General features: G+C 32.4%; 1 protein-coding gene across 4 annotated transcripts in view; it reads left to right on the top strand.

Annotated features, from left to right (window-relative positions):
• Positions 1–25,170, top strand: part of LOC114326671 (transcription factor hamlet-like) — a 638,926-nt gene that overhangs the window by 448,442 nt on the left and 165,314 nt on the right. Inside the window, exon 1 of one of the 4 annotated variants that reach the window (XM_028275077.2) lies at positions 23,443–23,514. The exons of the other annotated variants lie outside the window; for them this stretch is intronic. Within the exon in view, the coding sequence (XP_028130878.1) occupies positions 23,503–23,514 (12 nt within the window). The 5' untranslated portion in view covers positions 23,443–23,502. Of the gene's footprint in view, positions 1–23,442; positions 23,515–25,170 lie in introns of those variants that run through there. 4 annotated transcript variants of the gene reach the window in all.

Raw genomic sequence — 25,170 nt, 5'->3', positions numbered from 1 at the left:
TATTTTTTGGAATATTTTTTACGTTTGCTATTTTTCTCGTTGGTTTTAAAAATCTTTTTTAAAATTTTCAAAAATGTATGGGTTTTACAATAAACGTTTATAGTTAATGCAGGCTAATGCATGTGTTTTTCTGTAAAAAAATTGACAACGAATAGCAATGAAGGGGCCCCCTAAACCTCCAGCGCCCAGGGCCCGAAGTTAGGTTAAACCGGCACTGCATCGAGCAGTGAATCATGTTGTCCTTTGAGCACTCTTATATTTATCGCTTAACATTGACTTAGAGTCGCCACTAACATCATCTTTTAAAAATGTAAATCATATTTCTCGATGTCACCTATTCTACAAGGTTGCTAGTTTCATGTACTAAGCAGAACGTAAGTATATTCCATATTTTTTCTTTAACTAGTCATAATTTTACCCTTTTGCATTCATTCTAACGTAGAAATACTTCGTTCTAGGCACTGAAGATGATCTGATCTAGATTGAAAACGTTTTGCGAATCATTTTGGATGACTTTTTAATAGTTTTTCAATAAACTTTTTATACCATTATACAAACGAAGTTTTTACTTGTTCTGTATGATATTTTTATCTTGCCACACCTATCTATAATATATCAATTTGTTATGATAACTTAATTATGCGAAATACATTCTCCGTTCCCCCAACTTATTTGACAGAAACCGAAATCTGGATCTGCTTGAGGAAGGTAATCAAGCGAAAGGCTCAGAGGAAAACGGCAGAAAAAATGCAAGTAAACGATGTGGCAAATGTGCAACTGACTTCATGCAAGCTCTTGTGAACATTGATGAGTTATGGTTTCTAGGAAATTGCCAACGTCTACAGATGATGGGAAACGAAAGAAAATTTCAAGTGCCAGACAATTCGGTTTTATTATTTTCATAATGGAATTTTTACGTCAAACTAATCTTACGAATTGTTCGGGGAAACTCAAATAGCCTGGGTGGGTGGTTTCTTCGGGTTGCGAACGATTATTCTTCGAGTATTTCTCATTAATATAGGTATAATATTTAAAATTACAGTAATTTTTTTATTGAAGAAAACTTTTTTATTCTGATTAATTAATATAACTTCTATGACCGCAGAGCTATAAAATTTCTTTTTCCTTCTTTTTCTTTTTGTAGGTATAGATATAACTGTCTCTTTTTCAATGTGCCTCGAATGCTTCTCGATCCTTCTGCAACATTGAATAACATAACATAACATAACATAATCGGTTGCCTCTTTTACCATTAGGTGTCGAGGATTCCTCCTTTATATAATACTCTCTGCAAATTTACGCCACTTCTTCCTATCTGCTGCTAAAACTTTTGCTTCTTGCCACGATGTTCCTCTTTTCTTGAGTATTTCGTTTACACTAGTGTTCCAGCTTTTCCTTGGTCTGCCCCTCGTGCTTTTACCCACTGCTTTGGCCTCCCATGTCGTTTTCACTTGTCTCTCACCACTCATTCTTATCATGTGTCCAGCCCATTTTAACTTCTTTTCTTCAACTTTTTCATTGAGCGATTTTACCTGTAATTCACGTCTTATATCTTCGTTTCTTCTTTTGTCTAATCTTCTTGCTCCCACCACTTTTCTTAAGTATCTCATTTCTGTAGCTTGTAATATTTTTCTTTGTCTGTCATTAAGTACCCAGTTTTCTGCCCCATATATTGTAATTGGCATATATACAGTTTTATATACGGTCATTTTGGTTTTCCTCGATATTTCTTTTTTGTTTAGGAAATTTTTGTACAGTGAATAATAAGTTCTCGTTGCCAATTTTATTCTGTTTCCAATTTCATCTTCTTGTGTACCTTTGTTGTTTAACATTATTCCCAAATACTTACAGAGGTCTACTTGCTCGATTTTTTGCCCTTCGATTTCAATATTTACAGTTGCTTCTTTGTTGGCTATTGTCATTACTTTAGTTTTCTCCATATTTATTATTAAGTTGTAGTTTTTTAGTTCTTCAGCCCAGATTCTAATGTTATCTGCGAGAGCCTTTTCAGTTCTTGCAACTAATACAATGTCATCAGCAAATGCACAGGCTTCAATTTTTATTTGTTGCAAATGTCTATACCCTATAGCGCATTTTTTAGTTTTTTCCAACACTTTTTAATAGCTTCACCCATAACGGAAATAAATAACAGTGGGCTTAACACTCCACCCTGTCTAACCCCGTCGTTATTAGAAAATTCGCCAGAGATTAAGTTACTTGTCCTGACCTGGTTTTTTGTGTTGACATACAAACTCTTTATTACACTTACAAGTTCTTCATCTACTTCCTTGTTTATCAGGCTTTGCCATATTCCTTCTCTATTGACCATGCCAAACGCCTTTTTCATATCTAAAAACGCCAGGTACAATGTATCGTTTTTTAACAGTGTTCTTTCAGTAATTTGCTGTAGTGTGAATATATGATCTTGTACGCTGTGTGATGGTCTAAATCCACTTTGTATATCCGCCAGTCGAGGCTCAACTATTCCTCGTAGTTTCTTTTCTAGGATAATTTCGTAGATTTTCAACGCTGAGCAGAGAAGTGATATACCCCTATAATTACTGCACTCTTTCGTGTCTCCCTTTTTGTGTATAGGCAGTATTATTGAAATGTTCCAATCCTCTGGGATTTTTTTGTTTGTCCACGCTAAATTTAGTAGGTCATGTAATTCTTGTTTACCCTGTTGTCCAAGATATTTCAATAATTCAGCATCTATTCCGTCGATCCCTGCTGCTTTACCAACTTTTAGTTTTTCTAGTGCATCTTCAACTTCTTCCATCTTTATTTTAGTTTCATAAACGTCTTCTTGCCCTCTTTCAGGTGTTTCATCTGTTATCTGTGTGCGATTCTCTGCTGTTGTATTTTCATTGTTTAAAAGTTCCTTGAAATATTCTCTCCACCTTTCTATAATGGGCGGCTCATCCTCATTTATTATATTTCCGTTTCTATCTTTTATCTGCTGTAGTTTAATTTCCGTTTTACGTCTCATATTCTTTAATACTCTATAAAATAATTTTGTATTTTGGGTACTATTTTCTTCCATAGTTCTTCCAAATTCTTCCCAGGCGTTCTGCTTTTCTTGTTTTATCCTTACTTTAACTTTGTTGCGCTGTTCCTTGTATTTATCGTATGCCTCTTGATTTCTTTTTTGTATGTACATTTTCCATAGCCTTTTCTTTTCTATGACTTCTTTTTTAATATCGTTGTTCCGCCAGCTTGTCTGCTTTTTATGATTATTTCTTCTGGTATACCCGCAAACTTGCCCTGCTGTTTCTAATAGTATTGCCTTAAATCTGATCCACTTTTCTTCCACATTTCTACTTTGTCTTCTCTTTTCAATCCTTGCAAACTGTTTTTCTGTTTTTTCTATATACTCATTTCTTGTTTGCAAGTTTTTCAGCTTATAGGTTCTTGTTCTTCCGCTATAGTTTTTGTTTTGTATCTGTTTTCGGTCCTCGACTTTGTTGTTATTCTTGAATACTCCTTCTAGTAGATAATGGTCACTACCTATATCATAGCTTCTTTTCACTCTGACATCTTTAACTTTACTCCTTTTTTCTCGAGGAACAATTATGAAGTCTATTATTGATTTTTCATTTCGCTGGGGCATTGCTCTTGTTATCTTGTGTATTTCTTTGTGTTCAAAGAAAGTGTTGGCTATAACTAAATCATTATCTATACAAAACTCTAGCAATATTTTCCCGTTTTTATTAATTGTGTGTTCTCCGTGCCTACCTATAGCTCCTTGCCATTTCATGTTTTCGTTTCCCACTCTAGCATTGAAGTCTCCCAATATTATGAGTGTTCCCTCATAATCTTCTACTGTCTGCTGTAGTTGTTCCCAAAATTGATTTTTGTCGTTTGCTTTGTCACTTTCTCCAGGTGCGTATATTACAATCAAAGTTATAATATCGCTTTTACTACAATTCATTGATACTATATAGGTATAATATTTAAATTATACTCACTTACTCAATTTACAATTTACAATTTACTCATTAATATAGGTATGATATAATTACAGTAATTTTTTTATTGAATGAAAACTTTTTTTATTCAGATTAATTAATATAACTTCCATGAACGCAGAGCTATAAAATTTCTTTTTCCTTCTTTTTCTTTTTGTAGGTATAGATACTGTCTCTTTTTCAATGTGCCTCGAATGCTTCTCGATCCTTCTGCAACATTGAATAATTCTCCTGCATTTGATCTCTAAGTCCATTCACGAATGTTTTTTAACCAAGAAACTTGTTTTCTTCCTACACCACTACGGCCCTGTATTTCGTCTTTAAGAATCAGTTATAATATTCTATATCGATTTCCCCTCACTACAGGGTGTAACAAAAATGCAGGTCATAAATTAAATCGCATATTCTGGGACCAAAAATAGTTCGAATGAACCTAACTTACCTTGGTACAAATGTGCACATAAAAAAGTTACATCCCTTTGAAAATTATCGAAACCATATCGAAAACTATTAGAGATTTTTTATTGAAAATGGACATATAGTATTCTTATTGTAGGGATATCTCAAAAATATAATAACAGTGAAATTTGTAAACCTCATAAAAATTTTATGGGGGTTTTGTTCCCTTCTTCTTCAGGTTCCTTCCCCTATCGGAGGTTGGAAATCATCATCGCTATTTTAATTTTATTGGCCGCACTTCTGAATAATTCTAATGAGCTGCAACCGAACCACTCTCTCAAATTTCTTAGGCAGGATATTTTGCGTCGTCCTGGGCTTCTCTTCCCTTGTATCTTCCCTTGCATAATTAACCTAAGTAATACGTAATTCTCGCCCCTCATTATATGACTCAGATATTTAATCTTTCTAATTTTAACAGTTTTTATGACTTCACATTATTTCTTCATTCTTTGTAACACCTCTATATTAGTTAATTTTTCAGTCCACGATATTCTGTGGATTCTCCTGTAGCACCACATCTCAAAGGAGTTTAATTTTTTGATTTCGGACTTTTTTATTGTCCACGCTTCCATGCCGTATAGTAAAGTAGAAAAAACGTAACAACGTAGCATTCTTGTGCGGATCTCTAGATTAAGGTTACGGTTGCAAAGTAAGTTTTTCAATTTTATGAACGTGTTTCTTGCCATTTCTATTCTAGATCTGATTTCTTTTGTTTGATCTCCATCTTCGGTTAGCCACGTTCCTAAATATTTATATGTTGTTACTCTTTCGATCGTTGTATTATTGATAATCAGGTTATCTACATTTTGTGTTTTTTTAGAATATCATTGATTTCGTTTTCTTGAGATTCATTTGCAGTCCGTACCTTTCATTTGTTCCCTTAAACCCGCCCAAACTTTTGTGTACGTTCCAATTAAATTATTTCAGCGGTACCATTAGTTAAACAAAATGTTTTTAAAACTTCTTTGCCTCTTGGTATTTTTTCTATAAGCCAGTTTTGATCGAGATGCGGCTTTTTTTTTAATATGTTTACATAAACATTTTATTGGGGTTTTGTTCCCTTAAACGCCGCAAATGTTTGTGTACCTTCCAATTAAATTATTATTGTGGTACCATTAGCTAAACAAAATATTTCTAAAACTTTTTTGCCTCTTATTATTTTTTCGAAAAACGATTTTTTATCGAGATATTAATTAGTATAGTATAGTTGATCCAAAAGATGGCATAACCCAGACATCCAAAGTGAAAGTTATCCTTCAACACCAAATTGTTCTATATGGTCCACACAATGTCCAGAAAAAAGTCACACCATTTTGAGCGTCGGGTTTGGGGGGAAGAGAGGGGGGGGGGGGGAGAAATCGGTAAATTCGTAGTTTTTTAAGTTTTTCGCCAATATTTCTAAAACTATGCGGTTTAGCATGATTAACCCTCTATACAAAATTGTTCTACATTAAATTTGAAATAAAAAAGGTTCTATGCATAATCTTTCTAAAATGAATGGTTCCAAAGTTACGGAGGTAGTATAGTATAACTGGTCCAAAAAAAGGCCTAACCCAAACATCCAAAGTCAAAGTTTTCCTCCAACACCAAAATGTTCTATATGGTCCACATATTTTTCAGTAAAAAGGTACACCATTTTGAGCGTCCGGTTTGGGAGGGAGATGGGAGAGAAGCCGGTAAATTAGTAGTTTTTTTACGTTTTTCGTCAATATTTCTAAAACTATGCTTTAGCGTAAACAATGTTATATACAGAAATGTTCTACATGAAATTTAAAACAAAAAATGTTCGATACATAATTGTTATAAAATAAACGGTTCCAGAGTTTCGGAGGGTGAAAAGTCGAGGTTTTCGATACTTTTTATATTTTTTGGGCAATATTTGTGATATAACTATACCAAAAACCCAGACATCCAAAGTGAAAGTTATCCTCCAACACCAAATTGTTCTATAGGGTCCACATAATGTTCAAAAAAAAGTCACACCATTTTGAGCGTCGGGTTTGGGGGGGAGAGGGGGGAGAAATCGGTAAATATAAATAGTATCGAAAACCTCCACTTTTCACCCTCCGTAACTCTGGAACCGTTGATTTTATAACAATTATGTATAGACCCTTTTTTGTTTTAAATTTTATATAGAACATTTTTCTATAGAACATTCCTTACGCTAAAGCATAGTTTTATAAATATTGACGAAAAACATAAAAAAACTACTAATTTACCGACTTCTCCCCCATCTCCCCCCCCCCAAACCGGACGCTCAAAATGGTGTAACTTTTTACTGAACAATATGTGGACCATATATAACAATTTGGTGTTGAAGGAAAACTTTTACTTTGGATGTCTGGGTTAGGTCATTTTTTGGACCAATTATACTAGACTACCTCCGTAACTTTGGAACCGTTCATTTTAGAAGGGTTATGCATAGAGCCATTTTTATTTCAAATTTAATGTAGAACAATTTTGTGTAGAAGGTTGTTCATGCTAAACCGCTTAGTTTTAGAAATATTGACGAAAAACGTAAAAAACTACGAATTTGCAGATTTCTCCCCCCTCTCCCCCCCAAACCCGACGCTCAAAATGGTGTGACTTTTTTCTGAACATTATGTGGACCATATAGAACAATTTGGTGTTGGAGGATAACTTTCACTTTGGATGTCTGGGTTTGGGTCTAACTACACCATACTAAATATGTTTCAAAACATACCTAAAAAATGTAAAGTCACAATAAATTTTCATATTATTTCCAGGTCTCTATTACTTACCAGGTTTTACTTATCATGTAAAATTTTAGAACGTACACAAATATTTTGGGGGGTTTAAGGGAACAAAACCCCCATAACATTTTTATGGGGTGCACAAATTTCACTTTTATTTCTTTTTAAAGATATTCCTGCCATAGCAATGCCACATGTCCATTTTCAATGAAAAATCTCTAATAGTTTTAATATATTGAAAAAAATCGATTTTTATTTTGTAACTTCAAGGGGCGATAACTTTTTTATGTGCACATTTGTACTAATAGTCTAGGCGCCAGAGGGGTCACCGTGTCATATTCAATTCTGATGGACAAACTCAACGGTTTCTTATGGATTTTTGGCTGCTGATTACGAATTTCGAGGGGAGATTTTGATCCGAGTGGTCAAAAAAGTGTTATAAACAATTTAATTGTTTATAAATTGTTTATAAGGCTCTGGCTCATAAACTAAAAGAGATGAAAAAAAATGTTTCAAACAAAATTTGTTTCTTAATAAAAAACCAAGAAAAAACCGTTTACTAAACTTAAATCTAGCAATTAGAACTCAAGATATTGTAAAATTAGTGCACAATGCAAATTGCAAATTGCAAAATAAGTATTTTTAGAAGCTTTATCGATCGTAACTCGGCTTCTGCGCATGCAAATGAGTCTTAGAAGGTGTCGCTTTAAAGCTTAATTAACAGGCTTCCAAACAAAGTTCATTAAATTACTTGATCTTCATTTGTTTTAAAGTTATACCCGTTTGAAGTTACAATTTTCTTAAAAATATTGTACATTCATTTGTTTATAAGGGTTTCAAGCAAATTTGAGCTATAAACATTTATACTTTAATGAACAATAATTATAGAAAAACTCAAAAGGAACAATTTGAGGTTGTGAAAATGTTCATAAGTTTATTTTTGGCCAAGATGTCGATATTTTAATGGCGCGCGCTATGAAGCGCAATATCGGCTCACCGCGTAAAGGTTCACGCGCTAACTTCTCGATGCAATACTTATAACTGGTATGCAACTTATAATTGGTATGTATACATACGTTATCTTCATTTTTCATTTTTGAAGATCCTAATAAAATTTTATCATATAATTCTTATAATTAAATCATCATACTGTACCTCGTATCACCTTTCATTCTATTTACTTTGTCTTCTATTTTTTGCACTAAATGAGAAAAAAAAACATTAAAAACTAATATTTCAGAAGTATAACTAAAAAGTAAGTTGATATTATTTATTAGTACTATTTTTACAAACATTTTTTTCATGCATCTGCAAATCTGCAAAGAGATATACAGGGAATATCATCAGATTTTTTACATCTGCATAAGTTCTTAGCGAAATTTTAACAGTTACATGGTGGTACAAGTCTGTTCTTGTAGGCAGTAAAACTAAAACTTTTTGAGGCTTCAGAGTCTAATTATCTATATGATATCCATATAAAGTGGATCTAGAATCTTTTGTTCATAGATTTTGTTCATGAATCATAGTTCTTTTGCAGCATCATCAAGGCCCGCAATTGTGTGAATGCCGCCACATCATAAATGCTCGTTTTATATGCAGTGATGATGCTGCAAAAGAATTCGATCCATTTTTATATGGATATCACATATTGGCTGATTTGCTTGCGTAGAAGCCGAGTTACGATCGATAAAGCGTCGAAGAATACATACTTACTTCACTGTGAGCCAATCTTGCGCCTCATAGCGTGCCATTAAAATATCGACATCTTAGCCAAAAATAAACTTACGAACATTTTCGTAAGCTCAAATTGTTCCTTTTGAGTTGTTTTATCATTATTGTTAATTAAAGTATAAATGTTTATAGCTCAAGTTTGCTTGAAACCTTTATAAACAAATTAATGTACAATTTTTTTGAGAAAATTATAACTTCAAACGGGTATAACTTTAAAACAAATAAAGATCAAATAATTTAATAAACTTTGTTTGGAAGCCTCTTGATTAAGCTTTAAAAGGACACCTTATAGGGCTCATTTGCATGGGTAGAACCCGAGTTACGATCGATAAAGCTTCGAAAAATACTTATTTTGCAATTTGAAATTTGCATTGTGCACTAATTTTACAATATCTTGAGTTCTGATTGTCGGATTTAAGTTTAGTAAACGGTTGTTTCTTCGTTTTTTATTAAGGAACAAATTTTATTTGAAACATTTTTTTCTATTTTTTTAGTTTACGAGCCAGAGCATTATAAACAATTTATAAACAATTAAATTGTTTATAACAATTTTTTGACCACTCGGATCGAAATCCCCCTCGAAATTCGTAATCAGCAGCCAAAAATCCATTAGAAACCGTTGAGTTTGTCCATCAGAATTGAAAATGATACGGTGACCTCTATTTGGCGCCTAGACTATAAGGTGAGTTAGGTTCAATCGAACTATTTTTGGTCCCAGAACATGTGATTTAATTTATGACCTGTATTTTTGTTGCACCCTATGTCCCTGATAAGACACTTTGCGGTGTTTAACATTTTTTAGCAGTTTTCTATCTTTGTTGACCCTCCTTAGTACTTCTTCATTAGTTTTTCTTGCTGTCCAATGTATCTTCAGCATCCGTCCATGCATCAAAATTTCCAATGTTTCAATTCTGTTCATAGTCAATACATTGAGTGTCCACAGTTCTGCATCCTAAAAAAGTACAGATCAAACATAGCACTTAACCATTCTTTGTCTTAGTTCTAAACTGAGACCATTATTGTAAATAAATGACTTCATTTTCATAAAAGTAGTTATAGTCATTGCTATTCTGCGTTTTATGTCTGTTAGTGCAGTCAATGAAGGTTTTCACCTCCGATTTCGTTGAATCTCCATCGATATTTATGAAAATTGGTGAGTAGTTATAAGTAAAGCTCGGATTTATAGGCAACAAAAATTGAAGAGAAAGGCGCCTATATAGGCAAAGATTTTTATTAAAAAAGGCAGGAATATTAACATTTAGGCAAAATATAGGCAATAAAGGAATATAACTTATTATTTATTGTACAAAGTGAATTAACGTAATATTAACTTAAGGCAGGTATATTTACACATCATAATCATAACATTAGTATAAATAAACTAGTAACTAAATAACTGTTAATTAATAATTAAACATCCAGTGTAACCACTTAAAATTTTATCATTAATAGAAACAACTAAATGTTTTTCAATATTTTCGGTCTTAAAACTATGTCTTCGATCACTTAAAATCAATTTGTACATTGAAAACGAACGTTCGACATCGACAGATGTAATTGGAGCATATTTCAGAGCGGATAATAAATCTGGCATAATTTGTAATTCCTCGGAAAATGTCCCATTCAAAACTTTAGCAACATTAGATAAAAACGAAAAACCTTCATTCTTGTCGAAAACATATTTAATTTTTTTAAAAATTAATTGACCGTTACTTCCAGTTGCCGATTTAATTTTCGTCTTTAAATTATCTATTAATTTTACTGACTCACATAAATTTATCTCTTGTTTTTCTAATAAGGTAATTGTGGTAACTATTAATTTATAATTGTCATTGATATAAGCGAGTTCCTGTTTCAATTTAGGATTTTTTAATATTTTTTTTGCTTCTCGAATGGTTTCGGAAATATCATCATCAAATTCTGACATAACTAATTCTATATCATTGCAGTGTTCAAAGTAAAAAAAAACTGCTTCGAGCCAGGTTCCCCACCTTGTAATTACTGGTTTAGGTGGCAAAGGGACACCGGGAAGTCTTTCTTTATATATTTGCACCCTCAACGGAGCCTTTACAAAAACTTTTTTCATAAAATTTATAAAATTATTTACCAACGGAAACAGATTTCTTATTTCTTCAGCAATTCTATTTACGCCGTGGGCTACACAAGTGCAATGAATTAAATTAGGATAAAAAATCTTTAAATTAACAGCAGCTTTTAACATATATGCCGCAGCATCTTAAAGCATTAAAACTATTTTATTCACTGGTATAGGGTTGGGTAAAAAGAGGTTTGTTAAACTATCTTGTATAAATCGACTTTTTGTTAAATTGCTTGTTTTTTCCAATTCTTTAACGGCAACTAAATAAGGTTTTCTCGCAAAGTTTTCGTTCAAAATTCCAATCATTAAATTAGCTATATACCTGCCGCATACATCTGTCGTTTCATCCACGATAATATACAAAAAATTGCCCTCTAACTCCCGCTTAATTTTTGAAATACATTCCACACAACATTTTTCCACAGTATGTTTTCTCAATGTACTCTCGTCCGGTAAGGATTTATTAAGATATTTTTCGAAAAAGCATTTAAAACTAGGGTTATTAACTTTATATAGAGAAATGTTGGATGCAATCATCATCTGGCATAAATCAAATTTAAATCCGTCTTCCTCCTTTTTTTTTGAACTGCTTAAACTATCCCGCAGAGATATTTGGGCTAACTTAGAGGAATTTAATTTTTCCAAATTACGTTTATGAAGTGGGGTTCCACAATGCTCGTCAATAAAGTACTTTTTTCTACTTGAAATCTGAGAATTAAAAAAAATAATTAGAATTCTAAAACTGCTTTAGAATTTAGTTATGTTGTGGGACGAGAAAAAAAGAGAAAAAATAAAACTTACCGATTGGCCGCATGGTTTACAAAATGCTCCATCTCCTTCTAGAGAAAGTTCCGAATAAGGTGCGATCCATAGCCTTAATTTAGATGTCATCTTTTCACACAAATGTCTAAAACGTTTTAAAACGTGTTCTTTGCTTTTCGGTATACGCAACAAAACTAAACTAGGATATAGCAATTTGTGACTAAACTCTGATACAGTAACCGACTGTACAACTGATAATAAACTAATAAAGCTTAGGGATTTCCAAATAGTTAACCCTCAAGTCTCGATCAGGTACATTTTCCCAGAAATCTGTTATATAAACAAACCATTGATATTTTATTATTGACCAAAATTTTATTATAGAATGGTTTAGTAATAGAATAATATCATGGGTAGTACCATGACATTTTAAAAAAGGCACAAATAGGCGGAATTTACGAAAAAAGGCAAAAAGTGCAAAAAACAATTATAATAGGTAAAATAGGCAAAAAAAGGCATTTTGCCTATAATCCGAGCTTTAGTTATAAGATACCTCAAAAAACAAAGGTGGCATGGTGCCAATTTGCGCTTATACCCTGAGCGGGGATGCCCCCACTTTTCGGTGGTGGAAATTATTTTTAAATACCCCAGAAATGGATACAAGGTCTAATTTTAAGTAAAATTTGTTATATAAAGTTATTCAAATAAATCAATAGTTTTTGAGTTATTAGAGCTCAAAGATTTTGATTTTTCGTGAAAAAATGCTTGTTTTTCATGGTTTTTCGTAAATAACTCAAAAACAGTAAGTTTTTTCAGAAAAGTTGTTATTACCAAAATTGAAGCCATTAAAAAAATAAAATAAATTTGTAATTACAAAAACTTTTTAGTACATACACAAAGTGAGTTATAGGTAATTGAATATATATTTTTTTCGACGGGTACTCAAAACTAAGTGTTCAAGCTTAAACAACAGGAAAACGATGCATTTTATTAAACGTAGCTACAACACTATTTAACTCAGTTAGAGAAATAACTATCAAACAAGCTAAAGAAAAAGTCGATAGGATTAAAATTAAGCAAGCTATGATGAAAGTAAGAGGACCCTTTAGAATGTTTTAGGAAAAACTGAAAAATAAAACATACGTCATTTCAACAAAAATTAAAATTTGTAGTAATCCCTATAATACTTTCTTTATTTTAACACGCGTAATGACCTCAAAAGTTTTGACTAATTTAGAATTTATATTTTTGAAAAAAATATGATTTAAAAAAAATCAGAATTTTTCAAATTTTCGTAAATTTCATTTTTTTTTTGATAATAACTCAAAAAATACTCGACAAACGTAAGAAATCGTACATACATAAATTTTAGCTTTTAGTTTGTTAAAGCTTTTATTTATCTTTAAATTTTTGTGGGATAAAAAATAACCGAGATAGAAACGTTTAAAGCCTAAATTGTATACTGTGAGTACCATGTAACCGGGACCCTTTAACCTTTGGTCTTTTAAGAAATAATGGATTTAGAAGATTAATTCTAATACCAAGTTATAGCCCTTGCAATTTTTTTTAATTGATTGTCGGATAAACCTGACATCATAAATACTAACGGAGTAATTCTAAAAAAACCAATAACATTTTTTTTGGAAAAAAATTTGTAGCAGAGATTTTGTATGTATAAAGGGTGCGGAGAAGTCCAATTACTCGTTTGTAGTAAGAGATACGAAAAAAATTTATTTAGATGAAATTGGAGCATAGATATGATCAGAATTTAAAAATATTTCCAAATATACAGGGCCACCCGTATTGAAAGGTTAAAAAAAACTTAACCTTTTTAATGGAACACTGGAACACCCTGTATATTTTGACATTTTCGGATTATGCTAGTTATTTTCTTTCTTAAAATTTAAGGTTTGGCAATTTTATACGAAGTAGTTTAAAATATAACGTTTTTGTTAATTTCATATCAATATTCACAACCTGTATTCCAAGTATTCCTCATACCTAACTGCTTTTATTTGTGAGTTATTTTTATGTGGTTTCTTGCGAAACATTAATTGCAACAACAATATATTACGTGAAATTTTATTAGTTTGCCCGCGAAAATATTCAATCAAAAATATTTTTTTCATGATTTTCGATTACAGGGGTGGTTGGTAGAAAGGCTGAAAAATTAAATAAAATTATAAATTATGCATATACATGTTAAAAAATATTTATTTTATTCGATTAAAGGAGATGAACGAGATTACTTCCGTCAGAACGCTGAAATCTGAAATTTTACCATTAAAAAAGGGTAGATTTTACCCCTAAAATGCAAAAAGCGCAAGTTGGCACCATATATCCTCTAACCAGTCACCAATTTTCATGAAAATCGATGGAGGTTCCACTAAATCGGGGGTGAAAATCTTCAGTGACTGTACTTTCAGAAATATAAAAAATAATTTAAAAAAAAGGGTGGGTTTCTCCCCTAAAATAAAAAAGCGCAAGTTGGCAGCATATCCCTTTTATTGCTTAAGGTATATTCTAACTACTTATCAATTATTATGAAAATCTATGTGAAATGCTAAAATGCAAAGAGCGCAAGTTGGTACTATGTCACCTTTGTTCCTTGAGGTATCCTCTAACCACCCACCAATTTTAATAAAAATCGATGGAGGTTCAACGAAATCGGAGGTAATAACTCATAACCACCTTCAGTGACTGCACTATGTCTGGATCTAGTTGGTTCGTGATGATGACAGTTCCCAAATATGTATTTTGTGAATTTTTTCAACCATTTTGGATTCTATTTTGGAGTTACAATTAAAGTAATGGAGTGGGCTACGATTAAAGACTAAATATTTCGTTTTGTTTTAGTTTATTTTAATGTTTAGTTCCTCTCATACTTCGTTAACACGAGCAAGCAGAATTTGGAGACCTCCAATATTTTCTGACAGAATTATCTACTGTATCGTCTGGATATCTAATTTCATTATATAGTTCCCCCTTGATTTTTATTCCATATATATGGCTATCCCTCAAGTGCCTTTTCAAATTACTGGTCCGAGTAAACATTGAACAATGTTGGTGACAAAATGCAACCTTGTCTGACTCCTCGTTGTATGGAGACTTCGTCGGTGTAGTTATCTCCAATTTCTAAGATAGCAGTTTGATTCTAGCAGAAATTTTTAATGACAGGAATATTCCTATTTTTTAGCATCTGCATTAATTTTACATGCTGTACTTTATCGAATGTTTTTTGGAAGTCCACGAAGTGTACAAATACACCTTTTCTTTGATAATGACATTTTTGTAATGGGGTATTTAGCGCAAAAAGTGCCTCCTTGGTTCCCATAACATTTTTAAAACCAAATTGCGTATTTTCGAGATCTTCGCCAAGATTAATCTTTCACCTTCGGTTTGATGCCCATATTCTCCCACTCAAGTTTTTCGTTCTCGTCCCCAAAACTCCCAAAAACTTCAAAAATTTAAGCCCACCTTTGCGGCTTATAATAGTACTGATCATTACCTTTCCAACGCATGTCTAATTTTGAAAATCGGTTATATCATTCAAAAGTAACCGAGCTCAGAAATATGACTCAATTTCTATTTAAAAAAGAGAAAATGTTTGTGGATATGTATGTATGTGACTGGAAAAGTTAAACCGATCTGAATTTTTTTTCTGTGTTTGAAGAGGGGGCCAGAGCCGATTCAGAACCGGTGTAGTTTGTGACTTTTGACCACCCATAAGCCAGCTATAGGACTTGGTAGGTAAAAAAGGGCATATCTTTTGGGGGTATATATCTTCGGTTCAAGAAGAGACAGGAGAACCGCAAATACACCAAATCAATAGAGTTGAGTTAAGCTTTCAAATGGTGTTTAAGCCGTCAGGATCAGACATACACATGGCTCAGTATCGCCGAAAAACTGAAAAACGAAATTTTGAAAATTTTGCTTTTTCGACAATTACTCAAAATTTCAACGTACGAATTGCGCTAATAACTGAGCGTTTGTAGAAGGACTCTAGACAAATCTGACGGTGTATACCACATATCCGGGAAAATTCGAATTTTGAAGTTATAGGCTTCATAAGTATGATCAAATCTATTTCCTATGGGAAAAACGGTTTTTCAAGCTCAATAATTCCTGTAATAGCTTCAGTTATCATACTTGATCTTAGATGCATCAGATACTACTTGTCAATACGTGTCAAACTCATGTTTAATGATCAAAATCGGTTAAGCCGTTTAGAAGTTATTAAGCTACAAAAGTATAATAAAATTAACGATTATTCCCGAAATGGGTTATGTAGTTATAGTGGTTACGACGCTAAATTTGATCTGGCAACGGGCAATCAGAGTTCATTAACCGGCCATCCCAATATTTTTTTTTCAATCTATTTCGAATAGAAAAAAATCTAGTGTACATTCGATGGACACTAGATCATTTGGGAGATAATGAGACAAAGCCGACCATTTATAAAGCTTAACGTGTAATCGAGAAAAATTATTGAATTCAACTTCATATATTTAATTTATAAAAAACTTTGAAAAACTCCTGATACAAGATTAAAAAAACGCTATAAAAATTAGTGGCGCATACAATATTCCAGCTACAAAAGATCTGATATGAATATTACGTGGCGCGAATTTTCATTTTGATGCAAAACAAAAATTTGATTTTTCCATAATATTTGCTAAATTAGAAATAAACACGCCAAAGAGTTTCAAAATTCAAACTGTATCAAAGTTACTCTTTTGTGGCGCGTTTTACTTCAAATTTAGCAAATATTATGAAAAAATCGTTTAAAATAAAACTAAAATTTTATTTTGCATCAAAATGAAAATACATTTTCGCGCCACGTAATATTCATATCAGATCTTTTGTAGCTGGAATATTGTATGCGCCACTCATTTTTACGGCGTTTGGCGGTTTTTTATTCTTGTTTAATATACTTTTAAATATTTAGTATGTAGATACCCCATTCTCATATCTTTAAGAGATGATTAGATAATGTTGAAAATACTTCAATCCAAAAAAAATTTATCTTCCACGAAATTACTTATCAAACTAAACTGTCGATGGTTCCAGGAAGACACACGGTTTTGTTAGCTAATAGATAAATTTTATAATAATCGCGTTCTACGTATATTTGTATGAAATACTTTAGTATATTTGTCAATTTATAAATAAATACATGCAGGATTCTTTGGAAAATTTTATACGATTGATAGTATTAATCAAAATTCTTAGAACCACTTGATGGTCAATCATAATAAAGCTAACCTTGTTTAAATAGCGAAAAGGAAGGTATTTTTAAAAATTTTTATTATATTTCTAAGATATCCTAAGCACCAACAATCCTGGCAAACAGGCACGGAAAATAGGCCTAGAAATTACCGAAGGAAAAACAAAAGATCTACTCTACTCTGCTCTGGAGGATAACAGAACGATAGAAATCAAGATAGCAAACTACACTTTTGACAGAGTTCAATAATTTAAATATTTGGGAGTAATTGTGAATGGAAAACAAAAAGAGAAGTGAAGAAGTAACGGAGCGAATACTGGCAGGCAACAGAATATACTGAAGATATCACAGGCTCATGAACGACAAGGAATATTATCAAGAAACACAAAACTAAGAATATACACAGTTGCGATTAGACCAGTAGAATCATAAAAAACAACTTATTTAGTAGAAACATAAGCAACTGAAACAATGTGCCTCATAAAAAAAGATGAAGACAAATTAAGAATATTCGAAAGAAAAATTCTCAGACGGATTACATGCCCGATAACAATGGAAAACGGAGAAATGAGAAGAAGAATGAACCATGAACTAAGAGCCGTAAGAAGAGAAATATTAACAAATGCCGTGAAATCAAAAAATTCGTAAAATGAAAAATTAAACAAGCTGAAGAATCTTGGCTCAAAAATCCATGTAAATGAATAGAAGACCTCAAAAAAATATACGACAGTTTCAATCTCCAGAAGAATATTGAATACATCCTGAATTAGAAAACTGAAAAATGCTCGGACGTATTTAAAAACGCAGATTGAAAAATCTGTGATCACGAAAAAAAGTGATCAGTGCATCAACTATCTTGACGATGCCTTTGGAGAAAATGCTATAAGTACACATACTACGTACCTGTAACAACCACTTTGACTGAGGTCCCAGTAAACTGAAATCAGAAATCAGAAAAGCAATATAGCAAGCCAAAAATATTAAAGCACATGGGCCAGATCAAATCCATGCTAAGCTACTTAAACTATTGGAGGAGTCAAACATTATCTACTTAACCATTTTCTTTAACAAAATTTACAACGAAGGAGAAATACCAGATGATTGGTAGAAGTCAATATTTATACCATTACCAAAAAAAGCAGGACCACCAAATGCAGTGATTTTAGAGAAATCAGTTTAATGAGCCACATACTTAAGATACTTATACGAATGATACTAAACCGAGTATTCCTTCTGTGCGATAGTAGAATGGGTATGGGTAATACCATATGGGTAATAACTAATTTCGATTTTAAAATGGTCTAGGAACTCTAGAGGCATTATTTTGTATGCGCGTTCTCTTATAAAAAACTTGTGAGTTCCGAAAGAACGTTTATGTTTATTTCATCGACTTCGAGAAGGAATTCGACCGAGTACAACACGATATACTTTTCGATTTGACTGCTAAAATACTTATGTATATTAAAATCAAGTAGTTTCCATCCAAACTGGAGATAGTGATACTAAAAAAATATCCTTAAAACCTTTGAATGAGAAAAAGACATTTTTAAGAGGTACTTTGGATGACAGACATGATGGAGTACAACTAGGCGGAAAATTAATCAACAATATATCAGATATACTGACGAATTTTTTTGCTTTCCAATAATTGTCTTTGATTCCATACGTTTCATCAACGTACTTTGTTAATTAAAAATTAAATTCCATAACAAACAATAATGAGTAATTGAAAATTGTAGTCTTATTGTGAATAAAATAGTTAACCTAACATACAGATAAGATCAATTTTATACAATACATAGCAACAATAGAAACAATAGAAACAATACTTAGCAACAATGTCCTGAATTTGCTACACACGTCTTGCATCTTCGCTAGTTTGGGTTAGAGTAAAAACATACAAAATCAACATAAAACAGGATCGTACATATTAACAAAATGTAATCGGAGGAGACGAACAAATTGTTTTAATGATCCGTTGATGAGAAATATTGCATGAAATAAGAGGAAAGACTGGAAAATCTAAAAAAAAAAATGTTCCTGAAAATAGATAAAATACTACCTACCTAAAATAGACCACCAAACACTGCAAGCTTTAAAAAAAACCTTAAAATCAGTAACCAAGATCACGTTAAGACAATAATTTGAAGAATATGGTAATAAAAGTAATACCAACAATAGCCCTTCTAATAAACAGCACAGATCTATGAAAATTAAATAAATATGTGTTCGATTTATACTCTACTCTAGAGAGTCCATCTAGATTTTAGTAGTTTCTTATAATAGAAATATTTATAGACGGACAGTCAGAAACATGTGAACTATAAAGAATAAGATTTATCACTATCCATTAAAATAATTTTCAACGCACCAATAAAGGGGCCGAAAATTTCAGATAAAAAATAATGTCCACATTCGAAGAAGACTAATTAATAAACCAAATATGGCGACTAAATTTTATGTCAACTTTCTATTAATAGAAATTTGACTCTTTTACTGTGTTCTAAAGAACATAAAGTTGAATTTGCTATTTTTATTGGGAAGAAGCCACCATTTTACTTTACCTTAAATAAGTTTATTTATTTTTTTTTATTTTACAAAAATAGTTGCATCAACCTCTGAGGTTATTAGCGGCATATATACATATATGTACATATGCATGAGATAGTTTACTTACAAATGTTAAATATATTGATATCTTTAAGGAAATTTACCAAATGTTCAATTTTACAATTTTCTCCTAAGATTTCACTTGCTGATATGATGATGTGGTTGGTCTTGCTCTGCAACTGGTATCTTGGACACTCTACAAGAACATGCTTAACACTTAGTGGAATATTACAATTGTTACATAAAGTGGGATTAGTGTGACCAATTAAGTATATGCCGTGGGTAAGTCGGGTATGTCCTAGACTTTTGTTTTCGACTTTTACTTTAATTAAAAATTATTTTGAATCATTAAGAACTACATTTCCCACCACACTCGCGGTCTCACTGTTTCTTGCTTGTTGGGCTGTACGATCCGCTTCTTTATTTCCTTGAAGGCCAATGTGTGGAGCAACCCATAGAAATTGTACAGTATTGTTATTGTTTTGTGTGGTAGCTAGTTCTTTTTTAATTGGGAGAGCAATTGGATGTTTTGTGTACAGTTGGTTAATGGTATTGATGGAACTTATAAGCGCATTGCATATATTACTGGAGTTAATATGATTGATAGCTTGATAGATGGCGTAAAGCTCACCAGTATGTATACAGCTTAAGGATGGTAGTTGATACTCAAGTGTAATATTTGGAGAAACGACAGCTGCCCCAACTCTAGTAGATGTTTTAGAAGCGTCTGTATATACGTATATGATAGGATTTAGAAAATTTTGTAAGTTTGTTGATGAAAGTATGTTTCATAATGGGTATAAAACCCATTTATATTCCATTGTAATAAATTGAATGTTATAGTTATAATTATTGAATTTTCAGCTCGTATATTCCATTATAATAAATTGAATGTTATAGTTATAATTATAGAATGTTCAGCTCGAGGGATAATTCAGTCGATGTAGCCGTGTCAGGTTCTTCATCCTCGTAGTTGTCTCTTTTGAGTTGTCTTATAATTTTGTTGTTTAACTTTGTACATTTCATTTTTAATGAGCGCTCGGATGTATATGAGTCAATTTTGAATAATAGTTGTGTGAATTCTATAATGTCTGATGTATATTTATTTATAACGCTGACAACATCTTTTGTTCCATGAGTGTTTTTAAATACATCAACTGTTTCCTCGAAAGTTAATAGTTGCTTTTCGGAATTGAATAATCCTTTAATTGGTTGCATTAGCGTTTCTAAAGGTATTGTTGATATTTTTGTTTTTATTCTTTTTTGTTTCTGAATTGGCTTTGAAAATACATCGTCACTAGCTGATGTCTCAGTGGGGGGTGATGTATTTTCTCTCTTTGGATACGCTAGATTCTTGTGGAGTTGGATTCTCTTTATTTTCATTAACAGAGCAATAATTATTGTTTAGATTGTAAGATGAAGGGTGTTAAGTTATGATTATGTAAGATGATGTGGCTGGTGAGGTGGGTAAATTTGTTTTGGATGTCATTGGTATTGTATTAACTGTAGTTGATATATCAAGCGTTGCTAAGTTGATTGTAGATAATGTTTTTGGTAGTAACGTTGAATTATTTGAAGGTGTTGAAGGTGTAATAGCCTTCGATTCTGTTGAAGAGACTGTAGTAGATTCGTTTCTGTTTGAAAGTGTAGCAGTTGGGACAGCTGTATCTGAGTGATTTATATTTACTGAGCAACTACTGGAAATATGGCCATGCTGTTTGCAAAGTAAACATACGCTGTCTAGTGTCATAAAAATTCTATTGCTAGTATCTTCATAAATTATAACAATGGATTTGGGAATTGGGACTGTGGGAGGAGATATGAAAATATGTCGACGGAAACTGAGTACATGTTTGTATTCAGGATTGGTGGTTCCTATTCGAAGAAATGACATTGATGAAGTTGGTTTTAGCCCTAAAATTTGTAGTTCTTTTTCTATTATTTTATGCGGGATAGTGGGCGAAACATTGGATATTAGGAGTCTTTCACTTGGAGTAATTAGTCTACGGACTTGAATTTGTGTATTGTTTACAGTGATGAAACCACTACTGTTTGAAAAGAAATCATCTACGACTTGATTGGTGGAGAAATAAATACAGATGCGATTATTGGTGATTCTTGATGAAAAAGAATGTGTTTTTAACTAACTAAAGATCCTACAGCTAACAAGTGTTCTTCTAATTTAACATTATTGAGAGAATTAAAAACTATTGCATTTAGTTTGGATGGATAGATCGTTTCTTGTTGTTAACTGACTGCAGCTGAATAAGATAAAGGTTTTTGTGATGTGGATTGAGATAATTTATCGCCATGATTGGTTACGTCAAATTCCATTTCTCAACACCATTTGATTTTCCTAAGTACGGACCTGTTCCGCTTCAGGTTTTCGTAATAATTGTGTCGAACGACAAAAAACTGATGCCGATAAATGACTGGTATAATTTATTGATGGTGTTTTGTAAAATTCTTTGGTTATGATTTACTTAATAATAGAAAAATGTGTACTCACAGAAAATGTTTTTCTATGCACAATTAACTAACACTCTTATACTTGATGTTAACATAGTGGTGACGTTTTATGGTTGGTTTTTACAAGATAAATTACTAATTTGTTAGGATCGATGAAAAAGCTTGTGTGCTTATTCGATATCAGTGCCGGACTATTAAGTTTATTTTGAGTTTCGATGACTCCTTCTTTCTATGTGTCCTAGCTATCACAGTATCTGCAATTTAATAAATCTAGCTATATCTTCTCCCTTCATTATGTCTCGTAGTTCATGGTTATTCTGAGGATTTTCCTTTTGAATATTCTTTCTGGTTCTTCATTTTTTTCTGTGAGGCACATTTTTAGCTTCGTATGTATGTAACTACTGGTCTGATTGCAATTCTGTATATTTTCAGTTTTGTATTTCTGGATAAGTTCTTATTTCTTCTTGTTCAATAGCCTATGATATCTCCAGTATGTTTTGTTGCCTGTTAGTATTCGCTCCGTTACTTCTTCACTTCTCTTATTTTTGTCATTTACACAAATATTTAAATTGTTGAACTCTTTCAAAAGTGTAGTTTTCTCTATTGATTTCTCTTGTGTTGTTATCTCCTCTGCATCTCTTCTATAGCAGAGTAGATATTTTGTTTTTCCTTCGTTAATTTATAGACCTCTTTTCCCCGCTTCATTTGCCCGAGTTGTTACTGCTTCCTTTAATATTTCCTTGTCTCTTCCCCTAAGAACTATGTCATCTACATACTTTACTATTTGTGTTGAGATGTGGGCTATAGTTCCTTTAATTTCGCTGGCCTTGACTGTTCCTTCTACTGCAATGTTGAAAAGTGTGGTTGACAAGGAATCACCTTGTCACACTCCTGTTTCTATTGAAATTGATTTTGTGATACTTTCTTCTGTTGTTACTTTAGCTCGAGATCCATCTATAGTCATTTTTGTTAATCTGATTAGCTTTGCCGTTATATCTTGATTTTTCATTTCAATAAATAATTTATTTCTTACAATACAGTCAATTGCTTGTCTGGAGTCTACGAAGAGGGTGAACAAACTTTCATAGTCTTGGAAAATCAGTAGGATCTACATATTTTAATAAGTAAAAATACTTCTTGGCGTAGGTTTTTTTTAATATATATGACCTTCCACCGCTTAAATAGCCAAAATTTCAGATAGAAGAAACACCTAATTATATAATATATCTAGTAGTCCTGACAGATAAATAGTTGTCAAGTTATCAAACAATAACAAACGAACAGAACGGAAATTATGAGTTTTAATTGGATCCCTTCCTTTCCTAATGTTATGATACTAGTATTATCATTAATTTAAATAAGGTAAAATGTTATCTGTATATAGCCGGCTACATATGCATAGGTATCTGCCGTCTTTATCGAAAGCTAGTATTGGTTTGATTGTGTAAGACACTTCATGTCAATATGGGTATTAAGGTAAATATTGTAATATTCTTAATGTTATTAAAACAAAAATTTAGTTTTAATCCATTTTCATTTTTTTTTGCTATTAAGTTCCATTAAGATTTTGTAGATTTCATCTGTCGTATTTTTAATATCTTATTCTTCTTTTTAGCCTTGTTTCTTCAGTTTTTGGACATATATACCTCTCCTAACTCCTTCCATCGATGTCATCGATCTCAATCCTGAGCAACATACTTCCAATTTGTTCTGACTATGATTTTCATATCAAATACCCATCTGGTCTGTGGTCTTTCAGTTGGTCGTTTGCCTTCTTAAGGTCTTCAATGTTGTATTGTAGATATCCCGCGTTGGTCTTTTTGTCTAGTCTTTTTGGTCCTTCTATTTTCATATCATCTACACATCTTGTCTGTGGCCTTCGTCTTGATCTTTTATTTTCAGAAAAGGCCATTGAGTACAATAAACCAGCATATCTATGTTTTATAGACCTAACAAAGGCTTTCGATCGCATCCAAGTCGAAGACGACTTACATTTACTGTACAGAAGAAACATACCAATCAATATTATACAAACCATCGAAATCGAAAACACCTACTTTTATAATCGAATACAGGCAAAGATAAATGGAAAACTAACGCAGTTTATACCAGTACAAAGCGGAGTCAGACAAGGTGACCCATTAAGCCCACTGCTCTTTAATATAATAATGAACGAACTAATAGAATCAGTACGTAAAGGTCATGGTTACAGAATGGGAAACAAAGAAATCCAAATATTATGTTATGCAGACGACGCCTCATTAATCGTCGAGACAGAAGACGATCCCCAAAGTCAAAGATAAACACACATCTTCAATACAACAGCCAAGAAATACAATAAGATAATATAAGCAGAAAAAACCAAAACCAAAAAAACCATCTAAATATACACTACGATTTAAAATCGAAATTGATGGGAAAATAATAAAAGCAGGAAGCAAGGTTTAGATATCTGGGAATAGATATAATAAGTTACGGAGATGTTGAAGAGGAAGTACGACAACAAAGCTTAAAATCAAATAAAGCGGCGGGATCTTTTAATGACACAATCTGGAAGAACAAACACCTAAGACAAAACACAAAAGCAAGAATCTATAAAGCAGCAATTAGACCTATATTAACATACACGGCGGAGACAAGACCTGACACATCTAAAACGAGACGACTGCTAGAAACAACATAGATGAAAATACTCCGACGAATATCAGGGAAAAGTCTGTTGGATAGGGAGAGAAGCGAAAACAAAAGAAGATCATGCAATGTAGAAGACATAAATGGATGGGTGACAAAACGGAAACAGGAGTTTAACGAACATATTTAGTAGAATGGTAGAGGATAGGATAGTACGAATAGCACGAGATAAGTCACCAAATGCACGAAGCAGTATTGGCAGACCAAGAAAAAGATGGTGCGATTACTTAAACAATTTAGGAGGGTAATACTGAAGAAGTAACAGGCTTTAAAGCCTACATACAAGAAGGAAGAAGAAGAAAAGCAGTTTATTTTAAAACATGTAACCCACTGGCTTCCAACAACTTCGTTATTTCCCTCCATTTTTTCATTCTCTTGCTTTTTTCCCAATCTCTCACACCCATTTCTGACAAGCATTGCTTTACTTGTTCCAACTATTTC

The sequence above is a fragment of the Diabrotica virgifera genome, chromosome 1 (genome assembly GCF_917563875.1).
Source record: "Diabrotica virgifera virgifera chromosome 1, PGI_DIABVI_V3a".
Classification (NCBI taxonomy): Eukaryota; Metazoa; Arthropoda; class Insecta; order Coleoptera; family Chrysomelidae; genus Diabrotica; species Diabrotica virgifera.
The sequence above is the reverse complement of the archived record's forward strand: the minus strand, read 5'-3'. Positions and strand labels throughout refer to the sequence as shown.